Source organism: Salmo salar, chromosome 09, assembly GCF_965601325.2.
Source record: "Salmo salar chromosome 09, fSalSal1, whole genome shotgun sequence".
Taxonomy (NCBI): domain Eukaryota; kingdom Metazoa; phylum Chordata; class Actinopteri; order Salmoniformes; family Salmonidae; genus Salmo; species Salmo salar.
In genome coordinates, this window is record NC_138299.1 from 131,588,079 (window position 1) to 131,602,255 (window position 14,177).

Consider the following 14,177-nt stretch of genomic DNA (forward strand, 5'->3'; position numbering starts at 1 on the left):
GACCCCAGAGTGAACAGAATTTTACACTCGATCACAAACGAGGGCTGAGGGGCTTACTTGCCAACTTCCCTTGCTTGGGTAATTGTTTGGACCAACGACGGCAAAGATGGCCGCTGGGATTCCCCCAAGGGTGAGGGTAAGTGGAGGAGGGTGTGTCTTACGTGTTTGGAACGGAGCCTTAAAAAAACAGAGCTGCCAACTCCCAAGCATTGGCGGTGAGACACGCATTTGACCCTCTTTTCGCGCTCTCACGGCACACGTTTTATATCTCACGCATTTAAAAATACTGCATTTATTAGTCTGTGTGTAGTCCGCGCGTTAACTTTTCAACTGTGCTCCAAGTCGTTTGAAATCGGAGCATCTGCGCCTGCAATTTAACATCACGATCAGGAATCTCTATCATTGTGTTGCCACAGCACTGTGAACCGCGGCAGGTTTAAGCATATGATTGTTCTTGTTTATGTAAAGGATCAAGGGGCTCGGATGCGCGTTTTAAAGAAACGCCCCTCAGGATTAGAGTGGAGCTGAATGGAGATCGTTCTTCACGGAGTTTATAAAACTGTAAAAAGAGCAGTACGGTAGCGTTGTTTTATGTACAATGTTGTCAACACAATTCGGTTGCGGTTACTCCCGTCCATATTGCAGAATGCAGCCTTTTGACAGCATGTACTAAAATCGATGTAATCCACACCATCATTAGTCCCCTCGTTTGGTGATTGGCATTTATGCTGTGACAACGAGCCCAGGTTGGGGCGAAGAGAGGGACGGAACCTACACTGACTGTTACATAACTATGAAAATAATTTTTTCAAACAGATTGTGAACCCAAAAGTGTAAATTTGATTCTAGATGGGGTACAATACATATAAAACAATTTGGGTAGAGTGTAGGGGCACATTTATGCAATATTTGATTCAGTAGATTTTATTAGCTATTTACTTTATTTAATCTGATCAGTGGAACAATTCTAATTCTTAATGGGATAAAATATAGAGTAATTACTGTGATTCTCAGCAAGAACCCTACTGTTATTCCCCACAATTATTTTAGTATTCCACTTCTTCCCAATTTTGCCAGAGTAATCTCATATTTGAAATCTGATGCCTACTCATGTCTTTGAAAAGTAATTATATGAGGCTATGCATTTTTGCAGCCATTTATGGACAGTTTTGAATAAATCATACAAATAAGCATGGGATATTAAATGCTCCAGGTATCAATATAATTGTTGATATTTTAGTATTGTGCACATACTAGACAGAGATGGTAGGACTCATAACTATTTTGTCTATGTAGAGTAAGATGATGGTAAGGATGTTCAACTAGTAGACATAAACCACCTGAATATTGATATTCATTAGACTTTTCTTGAAGATTGTGTGATCTTGAGAAATTAATTGTTATAGCAATAACATTTTCAAACACCCAGCACTTGGGATACATAGATCTGGGGTGGCCAACCCTCCTGGAGAGCAAGCAGGATTTTCTTTCACTCCTATTTTAAAGAGAGTTTACCCAATGACAAAGTATAACATGTTTGTGTCCTTACCTTGAAAGCAGTCTATGGACAAGCAGACACTGCCATCAACCATTAATATTTACAGTTCCTGTACAGAGCCTTGGTGTAGTAGTAACACTCCCAGGTATGTGTCGCATACATACTTTCCACCTGAGAAAAGGGATAATTCCCTGCTTCCGACCTTCCCACTGTTTCTAGCATTTGCCTGTCTCATTTCATTACAGTCTGAATAATGTGTCAAACCACCTAAAAAATATGTGAAAAAACTATTAGCATAATTTTGAGTGCTCATTTAATGTTCAAAGCATCCGGAATACACCTAATAGTACACTATGGTCATAGGCTTCAAAATACATAGATTTGCAGGAAATTGGCTTTAAAACATTAAAATCTTCCTTGGGGAGGACCCTCCATCTAGGGATTGTGCCAAGGGGCAATGAAATTCACACAGCAAATCTCAATCCAAGCTTTCTTCAAAAGTTGGCAGCACTGAAAAACTTATTTTTAAAATAATTTATTCAGGAACATTAATATTTTTTTTTTTATCCTGTTATTCATAAGATGGTTAAGAGATGCAGTAATATGGTTATTATTGTGTAATAAAGATGTATAGCCTAATACAGATTTACATAGGACTATGTATTTTGTCTCACTTGGTGCTTTCAAGACAGCTAGGAACTCGGGGGGGACGGGGGGGGGGGGGGGGGACGAGGTCAAATCATTACTTCGGAAAGTCGGAGCTCTAGAAAGATGCCCGAGTTTCCGACTTTGAATTCCGAGTTAAAAGACAATTCAAAAGATTTTTCCCAGTCGGAGCACTTAAAGTTCCGAGCTCCGAGTTGTTTTTAACGCGACTCTGACACTAGACATGTTCAGGACATGCCCGACACACACACACACACACACACACACACACACACACACACACACCACACACAGAGCAGCAGCAAGCCAATAGGATGAATCTGACGTGTTGGTCATGAGAGAGTGACTCATGCAGTAGATCTTTAATTCCGCCTTTGAACCAGTTTTACTTTCATACACAACTCTCGACTAGACAGAACTTCATCGGGTAAGCAACAATTTTATTTTGTGGAATACTATTCTGCCCAGTAATTTAGTAGAAAAGTAGAGTAGGGCAATGATGACATAGAATACAGCAGACCTATCTAAAACTATTAGTTTGAAACTGCCAACACACCTTTTAAACACACAGTTAGCTGGGATTATTCTATCACACCACTCCAGATAAATCAAGACCATTTAGCTCACCTGGCTGTCGAAAAAGGAACAGAATGTAAAGTGTGTATAGTTTCTGTTCCTCGACTCTTATGCTCTTAGAAAAAGGGTACTATCTAGAACCTAAAGGTTATTCGGCTGTCCCCATAGGAGAACCCTTTGAATACATTTTTTTGTTCCAGGTAGAACTCTTGGGTTCTATGTAAAACCCTTTCCACAGAGGGTTCTACCGTTCCTTCAGAAAGTATTCATACCCTTTGATTTATTCCACATTTAGTTGTGTTACAGCTTGAATTCAGAATTGATTAAATATATTTTTATATTGAAAATTAAATAGAGAAATATCATACCCGTGAGTCAATACTTTGTAGAAGCACCTTTGGCAGAGATTACAGCTAAATCTTTCTGGGTAAATCTAAGAGCTTTCCACACCTGGATTTGGCAACATTTGGCCATTATTCCCCCCCAAAATATTCAAACTCTGTCAAATTGGTTGTTGATCATTGCTAGTAAACCATTTTCAGGTCTTGCCATAGATTTTCAAGTAGATTTAACCCTCCTGTTGTGCTTCGTTTCATGTTAATTAATTCTGTGTTCCCGGTCCGCCCCATTATAGCTGATTTATAAATCCATAATTATACATATATTATTACCTAATGTTGTGTTAGATCTTTTTATCAACTTAAGTTCTTGTGAACATTGCAAGTTTTGAACTTCTATTTGCTATTTATGGCCTATAGGCCTCATTGACCTGAGCTCATACAACTCGTTTTTGAGAAGAAAAAAAATCTATGGATTATTTTGACTATAACAAATACTCAGATGAAACATATTGTGCTATTTATCACAGACTGCTTTGTGTCAAAGTTTAACAAGGACTTTCCTCCTCACTAGTGTCATGATCAAAGATATGATCGGAGCCTCACATACAGTATATTGTTTGATCATTATGCTGCCACAGAATGAATTGTGAGCATGACCCCAAAAAAGCTTTATATACCAGAGCTGCAAGAAAAGTTATATTTGTTATTGAAACAATGTTGTGATTGTTTGTGAGAATGCCAACAGGTGTGGTTCCCATGGGGGAAAGATTCTATTGGGGAAAGGTTCCTGTGGGGTTTGACATGGAAGCCACGAAGGGGAGTGGTGTGTGTGTGTGTGTGTGTGTGTGTGGTGTGTGTGTGTGTGTGTGTGTGTGTGTGTGTGTGTGTGTGTGTGTGTGTGTGTGTGTGTGTGTGTGTGTGTGTGTGCGCTCAAACACATGCATGTGGGGGTCTGGGAGAGGAAGTGAGTCCATCTGATGAATGGGTATGGGCCTGAACTAAATTTTATACACTAATTGTAGTCTCACCCATTCATTTCTAATGACCGGACCGGGAACACCACAGGTGTACAAAAGTTAAATAAAACACCCAAAATGTAATGCACATCATCAAAATGTATTTTGTGTGTTCAGATGCCCTGTGTGGACAAAGTCATGGAACCTTATGACAACCAGATTAAATGAACTAAGAGAGAACTTGTAAATCGGTCCAGGTCGACCGGAACACAGCAGAAGGGTTAAGTCAAAACTAACTCAGGCCACTCAGAAACATTCACTGTCTTCTTGGTAAGCAACTCCAGTGTATATTTGGTAGCGGTGTAATGGACCGTAGTTGATCCGTGATCCGTACGGATAACCCCCCACGGTTCGGCACGCATGTGAACCACGGATCAATTGCAAAGTTGAACCATCTGTCACATCTGCTCCTGCAATGCCCTCTACTGCTCATCCTGTGTCTCCTTGACCTGCCGCCACTCCCCCAGTACTCTGTCTGTCTGTCTGTCTGTCTGTCTGTCTGTCTGTCTGTCTGTCTGTCTGTCTGTCTGTCTGTCTGTCTGTCTGTCTGTCTGTCTGTCTGTCTGTCTGTCTGTCTGTCTGTCTGTCTGTCTGTCTGTCTGTCTGTGATTGATTGATTGATTGATTGTGTGGCCGGAGACAGGTGTGCTCAAGTCAAAGCAGATCCCCACCAGCTGCAACCTGTTCCATAATCAAGATCGCTCCAAGTCGTTCCTCCAAAGTAGACAAGTCGTTCCTCCATGACGTGAACGTGGCCTAAGCCTCTGTACTACTCGGTGAGTGTGTGGAGCTGTGCGTTGCCATAAAAATCTAAGTTATTATTAGTCTAGCTCCACACATGATTTTGCCTCACAGGCTCCCCTGCCTGGGCTGGACAACTACACAGGCCTGCCCGGGGGAAGGGATCGAGTATGGTTACATCCAAAATGGCATCCTATTACCTACAAAGGGCTGTAGTCAAAAAGTACAGCGTTATAAAGGGAATATGGTGCCATTTCAGATGACATCTGAAAGATCACTCCCAGGAAATTAACTAAGTCTACTACTACTTAGTCTGTACTATACTCGCAACCTGCTACCCATCAATGTCCTTACTCCCTATTAGTCCCTGTCTTAATTCTAGATTATGGTCATGCTTTTAGTAGGGTTCGTTTGTACGTCTGACTCTGAACCCTCACCCTTCTCTCCAACACTTCAGAGATACTATCCAGTAAGTTCTGTTTAGTGGTCGGGGAAGAGCTAAGCAAAAACAGAAGACCATTAGAGCAGCAAACAGACAGTTGAACAGAAGCTGAAGTCAATGAGGCTCGTAATGATCAAACAAAGACATTTGGAGTATGTCAAGAAAGACTCTCTCAAACCCCTCCCATAATCTTGTTCTCTGTCAGGATGGAGCAGATCCTCCCAGTGTCTAAGTTAGTTCCAAATGGCACCCTATTCTCTATGTAGTGCACTACTTTTGACCAAGGCCCTCTATTGGGAATAGGGTGCAATTTGAGGGGTTGGCCTCAAATTGTTGGGGTTGGCCTCCTAATACACTGTTATTCTGAGAACAGTTGAAGTCACACGATAGGGGGTTTAAATACCTCCGTTGTGACTTCCATGTTCTCTCAACTCAGAGTTACTCAGTATGTAGATTGACTCTCTCTGTACCTCTGTGCATACCTCATGTCTGGCCAGCTTGCTATAGGGTGAGTGTCTCATGTCCATTACCTACCTTGCATAGAAGTAGGTTTGTTGCATGTTTGGTTGTTTCGGTTTAGATCCGAGCCATCAGGACTCGAAAGTCAGCCCCTCAACCTCAGAAATGAATCTTTGTGTCCCAAGTGGCACCCTATAATGTTATAGTGCACTACTTTTGGCCAGAGCCCTATAGGCCCTGATTAAAAGTAGTGCACTATAAAGGGAGTACTGTGCCAGTTGGGAAACAACCTACCAGTAGTCTCCTCACGTGCCGACGGTGATGTGAACCCTGATCCCTGACCTGCAGAACTGTTCAGTTCAGGGAATGCATTCCCCACTACATAGCCCTAGTTTAACCCCCACTGTACACCACCTGCTATGGGATATTTACTGATCTGTGAATTGGGCAGTGGAGGGGCACTGTAAAAGATGATCAAATTGTATTAGTCACATGCGCCGAATACAACACCTTACAGTGAAATGCATACTTACAAGCCCTTAACCAACAATGCAGTTTTAAGAAAATACCTAAAAAAGTAAGAGGTAAGAAAAAGTAATAATAAGGAGCAGCAGTAAATAACAATAGCAGGGCTATATACAGGGGGTACTGGTTCAATGTGTCAATGTGCGGAGGCACTAGTGTCGAGGTAACTGAGATAATTATGTACATGTAGGTAGGGTTATTAAAGTGGCTATGCATAGATAATAACAGAGTAGCAGCAGCATAGGGGGGGAGGGGGGGGGGACTCTTATGGCTTTCAGAAGCCTCTTGGACCTAGACTTGGCGCTCCGGTACCGCTTGCCGTGCGGTAGCAGAGAGAAGTCTATGACTAGGGTGGCTGGAGTCTTTGACAATTTTTAGGGACTGCCTCTGACACCACCTGGTATGGCAGGAAGTTTGGCCTCGGTGATGTACAGGTTCACAAGCTCTTTACGTTGTAAATGGATTACTCAATCACCACATACAGACTCAGAGGGAGGGAGGGAGAGAGAGAGAGAGAGAGTTAGCAGAAGAGATTAAATGGGTATCATTAGTTACAGACAGACCGTAAACCACCAACACACTTGCTAGCACGTAGGGACCTAAAATGAATTCCCATTCAAAATCCTATTTTCCCTAAACCTTTACCCTAACCTGTAACTTAACCAAACCCTAATTCTAACCCTAATCGTAACCCTAAACCTAACCCCTAAGATTAAAATAGCCTTTGTCCTCATGGGTATGTGGGATTTTAGGTCCACACACAACTTTAGGAATAGGACATATCATGTTTTTATATGCAAAAGTATCTTACTGCTCTATTTTATTTATAATTTACAGAATCCTTCTAACTTGTTGAAACTCGCCGAACAATGACTCCCACCAAGACAAGCCAGGACGGCTCTCACCATGACAGCTCAGTGGTTGCATCCGCCTCAAATTTCCCCCCAACACAGATTCATATCAACAAAGGTTCCATCCTAACCCCCTCTGATGGCTCAGGGGACTCAGCAGGGTGGTCAGCCACTGTGAAGACCCCAGCCTCCGGGACCACCAGAGCCACAGCCAGCCAGGCCAGGGGAGCAGGAGCAAAGACCACAGATGCACGTTACGCCAAAAAGAACATCCCTACTGTCAGATATCATCCTGACATCCCAGAGAAGAAACCTGAGGCCCATCAGCATAGTCATAGCCCTGTCAAGAGCAGCCAGGTCAGGGGTAAGCCTTTGATCTCTCCCCCCAGGACCAACCAGGTTGGGGGGAGCTCCGTGGTCTCTCCCCCCAGGCCCGAAGCCATGCCCCTGGGGTTAGGTCAGAAGATGGAGGGTGGTGTTGTGGAGGCGGTGGAGGTCCAGACCCGGGGCCAGAGGGAGAACCCCAGCTGGTTCGCCTGGCGTCAGAACCGCATTACAGCGTCCATCGCTCACCGCCTCGCCCACAGCCGCTTCGTCACTGGCCAGAGCCAGACCCCGCCTGCTTCCTATCTGGCCTCCATCACCGGCCGTGGCACCAACGTCAAAACCCGCGCCATGAACTGGGGCATTGAGCGGGAGGCCGAGGCCGTGCGGAGGTATCATTTATGTATTTACTATAAATGTCCTGCGATTGTTTTAAATGGGGAGGGCGGCTCATAATAATGGCTGGAACGGAGCAAATGGAATGGCATAAAGCCATGTGTTTGATGTATTTTATCAATCCACCCATTCCACTCCAGACATTACCACAAGCCCGTCCTTCCCAATTAAGGTCCACCAACCACCTGGGTTTTCTATGGCTGTAAGGATGACAAACTAATTTCCCTTCAGAGAGTAATAAATTACAATCTCATCTCTTTTCAGATATCAGAGCCTGAAGAGCAAGGCCCTGGGCCGGGCGGTGAGGGTGCAGGAGTGTGGCCTATTCATCGACCCCAAGCGCCCCTGGCTAGCAGGCAGCCCTGACGGCATTGTAGAGGACCAGAGGACCGGCCAACGGCTGCTCTGCCTGGAGGTCAAGTGTCCCTACAAGCACCGTCTGAACACTGTAGCCCAGGCCTGTAGAGAGGACCCAGCCTTCTGCCTGACGATACAGGACCAGGGTGTGGGACAGGTTGGTTAGGACATGTTGTATCATTGTACGCCCTGACGTAGGCTATGCCAAAATTGTTTTTTTTTGTTCGAACATACTATCACAATAAAGGCATTTTAATTATATGAAGAGAACCCTGCCTTGGTCCCCCTTGTGACCAGTTAACCCCTTAACCAAAGAGCACCTTCAATCTATAAAGATCTACCTACTAGTGTATTCTAGCAGCGCCTCCCAATTCTTCTTTTCTTTTGTTCTCTACAGGTGAGGTACCATCTGAAACCAGACCACACCTACTACACCCAGATCCAGTGCCAGCTGGCGGTGACAGGGTTAACCCAGGCTGACCTAGTGGTGTTCACCCTGAAGGAAACAGCCATCATCCCTGTGACCTTTGACCCTACCTTCTGGGATGACACGCTGGTCAAGCTGGAGATGTTCTACACCAACGCTGTCCTGCCCTACGTCAGAGACAACGGACTGGACGTACCAGCCATGAGGCCAGAGGAGTAGCTAGCAGTCCAGGCATGTCTGGACACTGAACACACAGGGGGTGGCTAGCTGGTTCAGGATGTCAGATATGGAAGTCCTGAGACAAACTGTAGTTGTGTCTGTGGTGAAGGTCTGGGTAGTGTAAGTGGTAAAGGGCAATGGAGACTGCATAGATAAGTGGTGGAGGAACCTTCTGCTTTTGTCAGGTAGGCTTGGAGATTTGAATCTATCACTTTACTGTCAAATATTTGAATGTAAATAAACCATGCCTGCCTTAAGTAATCTCAGATACCTGGAGCTGATTTCATGCATGCAGAGATCAACCTATATGATCATCAGTAGTGTGGCAGCTGACTGGAACATAGAGTAGTTGTGCTGGAGATCGGGTGCTTAAATGGACACTAGAAGATGACATGCTTAATGATCGTGATGCTTTGCTCCATTAAAACAAGACCAAACCACATTATCTGGTCTGGTGACTGATGTTGTGTACAAGGTACTTGTGAAAAGAATATGTAATTATGTAAACAGAATAACAATGAGACTAACGAGTTAGTCCTTGACCTTTATTACTGCATGTGTCACATATAATAAACAACTCTAAGAAAAGCGAACTATTTACATATTACTAAAAGTTTACCATCTGATATACAGAGTGTACAAAAAATTATGAACACCTGCAAAAGATTTAAGTGCCTTTGAATGGGGTATGGCAGTAGGCGCCAGGTACACCGGTTTGTGTCAAGAACTGCAACGCTGCTGGGTTTTTCATGCTCAACAGCAACTCAATATTAGGAAGGTGTTCTTAATGCTATGTGCACTGTGTACATAACGTGTTTGGAAGAGTGCCAGGCATCCACTAGGCACTGTATAATTCTACAACTGACAGTCAAAGTCGCTGGCATGACAATCTTTTACATCTTAAATGACAAATGAAAATGCCTCTTTTGAGAAAGCAGTCTTCAGAAACCTGTCCATGTGTCTCAAATGGCACCCTATTCGTTACATAGTACAACACTAAGTAGTGAATTGAACATACTAGTGTAGATGAGCCAATGCAAGCCCTTAGGTTCAGTGATGTACCAATGAAGAGATGGGTGGAGGGAGCCTGAAGGGATAAAGGGATGGATGAAGGGAAGGGTGGCTGGAGCCTGAAGGGATAAAGGGATGGATAGATGAAGGGATAAAGGGATGGATGAAGGTAAGGGTGGATGGAGAGATGAAGGGACAGGTGGGGGTAAATGAGATTAGCATGTAAGAAGAAGTTATGTTCAGCATCTTTCACCCCTGCCCTCACTCCATCCCCCCATTCCCTCTCCTGTAGCCCCTCATTCCTTCCCGAGAAGACATGATTGTCTGTGAATGGATGGACATTGTACAGTTCTGGAGACAGTGATAGGATCTTACAATGCCTGGATAGGTATTTTAAGTATCAGCTAGCGACATCATTGGGGCGGCAGCGTAGCCTAATGGTTAGAGCGTTGTACTAGTAACCGAAAGGTTGCAAGTTTGAATCCCCGAGCTGACAAGGTACAAATCTGTCATTCTGCCCCTGAACAAGGCAGTTAACCCACTGTTCCTAGGCTGTCATTGAAAATAAGAATTTGTTCCTAGTTAAATAAAGGTAAAAAAAAATAATGGGCTGGTTTCACAGACAGGGCTTAAATTAAGCCAGGAGTAGGCCTTAATGTGTACTAGTTAAACTAGGCCATTTAAGTAGCTTTCATGAACATAGCTTAAATTTGGCTAAGTCAGAGTCCTGGAGTAAGGTAAGTAAGCCTAAATGAGAACACCTGGGTTAAGCTTGATTAGGTTAAGTATGAGCACATGCTGTTGGTCTAATGGTGCTCATAAAAACCCAGAATAGAATAGAAAACACCATTATTGGTGTGAATGTTGAGAAAAACAATGGCAGAGGCAAAAATTATTTGTTCAATAAACTTTAGTGAGTATGAAAAAAATGCTACTAAAACCAATTTTGTCACACTATCCAGTTATTGAAAGTAAAAACCATACTACTGCTACTGAGCAAAATAAAAAGAGTGGTTGGGCTGCAATTTTCAGTGAATTCAATGCAAATGAAAATGTAACCACAAGAAGATTACAACAACTGCAGGTGAGATATCTTCATTATTATCAGTATTTCACATTTCTCATATATTTTTGTGACATCACTTATATTGAATGATATCTGCCTTTATCAACTCAGTGGAAGAACCTTAAACTGGCTTTAGAATGCAGAGATCAGAAGAGAGTGATTTACTACTGGTGGTGGACCACCAAAAAAAAGACAAGACTGATGAATTGAGGGACTTGCTGTCTGGAATAATAGAGTACCAGCAACCTCTGGATGGTATACCAGATGATGACCATACTCTGGATGGTATACCAGATGATGACCAACCTCTGGATGGTATACCAGATGATGACCAACCTCTGGATGGTATACCAGATGATGACCAACCTCTGGATGGTATACCAGATGATGACCAACCTCTGGATGGTATACCAGATGATGACCAACCTCTGGATGGTATACCAGATGATGACCAACCTCTGGATGGTATACCAGATGACCATTTGGACAGTCCAGATGAAGAACTGAGCACAAATGGTACAGATAGCAAATAAAATAAATTGGTTACTTCCTTTGACACAGACCGTGGAATATATTTACCAATCTTTAATCTTCTTTCATTCTAAGAACCATGTGAGTTTATTTGTGCTTTCAACCGTGTTATTTTTCTAGAGGACAGGAATGTGAACAGGTTGGAAGAGCCAGTGCACAGTGAGTGTGAACCCTCCACATCTGCTATAACATCCCTGAGAGAAGATGCTGCCACCACCTTTCAGCAGGGAACAAAGAAGATGACCATGCATGAAAAGTTAGCCAGAGAATTTCATGAGCATAAAATGAAATATCTGAAGGAAGAACATGAAATAAAAATGAGAATTCTACAGGTTGAATTGGATATGAAGTTGGAAGGGAGAGGTATGATCCAAAAAAGATACAGTAATGAGACAATTGTGATTTACCAGCCATGGTGAACAATATATGTAAAAAAAGACATGTTTTGTCATTTGGATATTCATGAGTGAGTGTATTTTAATTACCACAAACTACATTTTAAACCAGCCTTGGTTTAGTCACTCATTTAATTTTGCTGCACACTATTTGAATTTTGTACAGAACAAACATTATCAAAGCAAAAATAAGCCACAATGAATACATTCCACATTTAAATGCATCTCATCTAGTTGAAGTGATGCAATGTGAAAGCAACTCTGTGTGCAAGTCCTCATTGGTCATTGCCTGCCTCAGCCATGGGCACATCTGCTTGATCATTGGAGGATCAGGACAGCAATGCTGCTTCAGGTAGTTGTGCAGCACAGCAATGATCACCTTGCAGCATCTTCTTGGCTTGAAACGAAGTGTAAACACTGGAATCGATTTTAACATCCTCCATACATACGCTCGACCATCCCTCTCATGCGGATATGAGCTCTGTTGTATCGTTGCTGCTCAGCTGTTGTGGGATTTATGTCTAGAGTGAATAAAAAGTTACTCTGACCATATCCACTGTTACCAAGTAGTAGTCCACTATGTTGTCCTCTCGGAAACTGAGCACACAATGAAGAGTTGCGAAAAATCCTTAATTGTGAGTTGCACCTTTCCAACGTGCAACAATGTTTGAAAACTCTACATTGATGGAAGACCAGTTCTTACGGTTCCTGTACTCCTCAGCATCAGGAGTTGATGGACACTTGATGGGAACATGACATCCATCTATTCAGCCAATCACTCCTGGGAAGTGCCCATATTCATAGAATTGCACTTCATAGTTGGCTTGGCCAGCAGCATCAGGAAACTTGATGTGAAGACTTTGTGAACTATTCTACACAGTTTCTTCACTGGCACCACACATCACTAGTTTCATGATGACAGATTCCAGATGCCAAAAACCTCAACGTGATCAGAACTTGGAGAGAATTGGGTAAAGGCCTTCCTCTTTGAGATGGAGAGGAAAGTCTAGGCTCAAGCAAAGATATTATCTCCAATGCATTTTCTTTGCACATACGAAAGCGGTCTAAAAAAGCTATTTCATCTAAGTAATTTAATGGATTACTCCTATCCACAAGTTCATCGTCTGTCTGGCCTCTGTAGTGCATGTTGGTCTTCATTTAGACATTCCAAATAGTCCATGGTCCATGACAAACAGCACTAAGCAGAAGTTAAACCTGCCTCTTTGAAGGATTAATTTAAGCTTAAATGTAGTCCTAGAGTAGCTCTAATCCTCCCTCTTGCAATCGGCTTTGTTTTATCCAGAACAAACTCAATTTATGACTATTTTAAGATAAGTCTGTGCAAGTCGCTTTGAGTTAAGACAGCTCAAACAGGCATTTTAGTCTGGGACTAAGCTTAAGCCTCGTCTGTGAAACCGGCCCCATATGTTATAACAATCTGGTGCCCGACAACACAGTTGATGTGGAACGCAACCGTTGGTTGATGAATACAACGTCTGAGCAGGGGAACACGACCGTAGACTCATGGCTTGGTTGCTGATGGCAGTGTCCCGGGTCGTGTTCGTTAGGCACAAAACGGAAGAAAAAGGACAAACAGGGAGGACAACCTGGACTTGTTCAATAATTGACATGTTCTGTGCGTCTTACTGAACACAACCCTGGTGGCTGGAGGTGGTTTGTGCAGAGTGGCAGAATGGACCAGCAAAGAACTTGATGCTCACTAGTGGTCAACGTCCCAAATGGCACCCTATTCCCTACATAGGGCTCTGGTCAAAAGTAGTTCACTATATAGGGAATAGGAAAGGGGATACCTAGTCAGTTACACAACTGAATGTATTCAACTGAAGTGTGCCTTCTGCATTTAACCCAACCCCTCTGAATCAGAGAAGTGCTGTCTTAATGACATCATCAGTGCCCGGGGAGCAGTTGTTGGGAATTAAATGCCTTGCTCAAGGGTAGAACAGCAGATTTTTCCACCTTGGGGATTCGAACCAGCAACATTTTGGTTACTGGCCTAATGCTCTTAACTGCTAGGCTACCTGCCGCCAATTGGGACGCAGCCAATGAATCAGCTGGTGCTCTCTAGTCGCTGAAGCGTTTGCGGGAGGCGATCCGCGCCCGGTTGGAGCGTCTGATGTTAGTCTTGGCATCTCGGCAGGGCTGGCAGGTGAAGACTTCAGGAACGTGGGTGCGGCGGATCTTAGCGCAGGACAGGTGCACCCAGGTACCACACTCACTACACTCTATCATGGGCCGACCCGCGAACGGTTTCAGGCAGAAACAGGTGATCAGGTCCCACGAGTCGTCTTCATCTAAGAGAGAAAATAGAAGAGAGA

The 14,177-nt window shown here is 43.4% G+C and overlaps 2 protein-coding genes across 5 annotated transcripts in view; one reads left to right on the plus strand and one right to left on the minus strand.

Moving 5' to 3' along the window:
* On the plus strand, positions 1 to 9,426 carry LOC106612891 (uncharacterized). 3 transcript variants are annotated; one of them, XM_014214513.3, is made up of 5 exons: positions 2,483 to 2,591; positions 4,741 to 4,873; positions 7,102 to 7,831; positions 8,100 to 8,349; positions 8,590 to 9,426. In XM_014214513.3, exons 3-5 carry the CDS (start codon positions 7,134 to 7,136, stop codon positions 8,836 to 8,838), a joined length of 1,197 nt encoding a protein of 398 aa, XP_014069988.2. In that variant the 5' UTR covers positions 2,483 to 2,591; positions 4,741 to 4,873; positions 7,102 to 7,133; the 3' UTR covers positions 8,839 to 9,426. The 3 variants fall into 3 exon arrangements, with proteins under 3 accessions (XP_082812421.1, XP_014069990.2, XP_014069988.2); XM_082956295.1 differs by lacking the exons at positions 2,483 to 2,591; positions 4,741 to 4,873 and adding an exon at positions 1 to 136; XM_014214515.2 differs by lacking the exon at positions 4,741 to 4,873 and having other exon boundaries at positions 2,449 to 2,591.
* LOC106612890 (uncharacterized) overlaps positions 9,370 to 14,177 on the minus strand; it is an 18,665-nt gene continuing 13,857 nt past the window's right edge. For both annotated transcript variants that reach the window (XM_045724519.2, XM_014214512.3), the window contains exon 4: positions 9,370 to 14,153. In XM_045724519.2, coding sequence (XP_045580475.2) covers positions 13,924 to 14,153 — 230 coding nt within the window. In that variant the 3' untranslated portion in view covers positions 9,370 to 13,923. The remainder of the gene's footprint in view (positions 14,154 to 14,177) is intronic.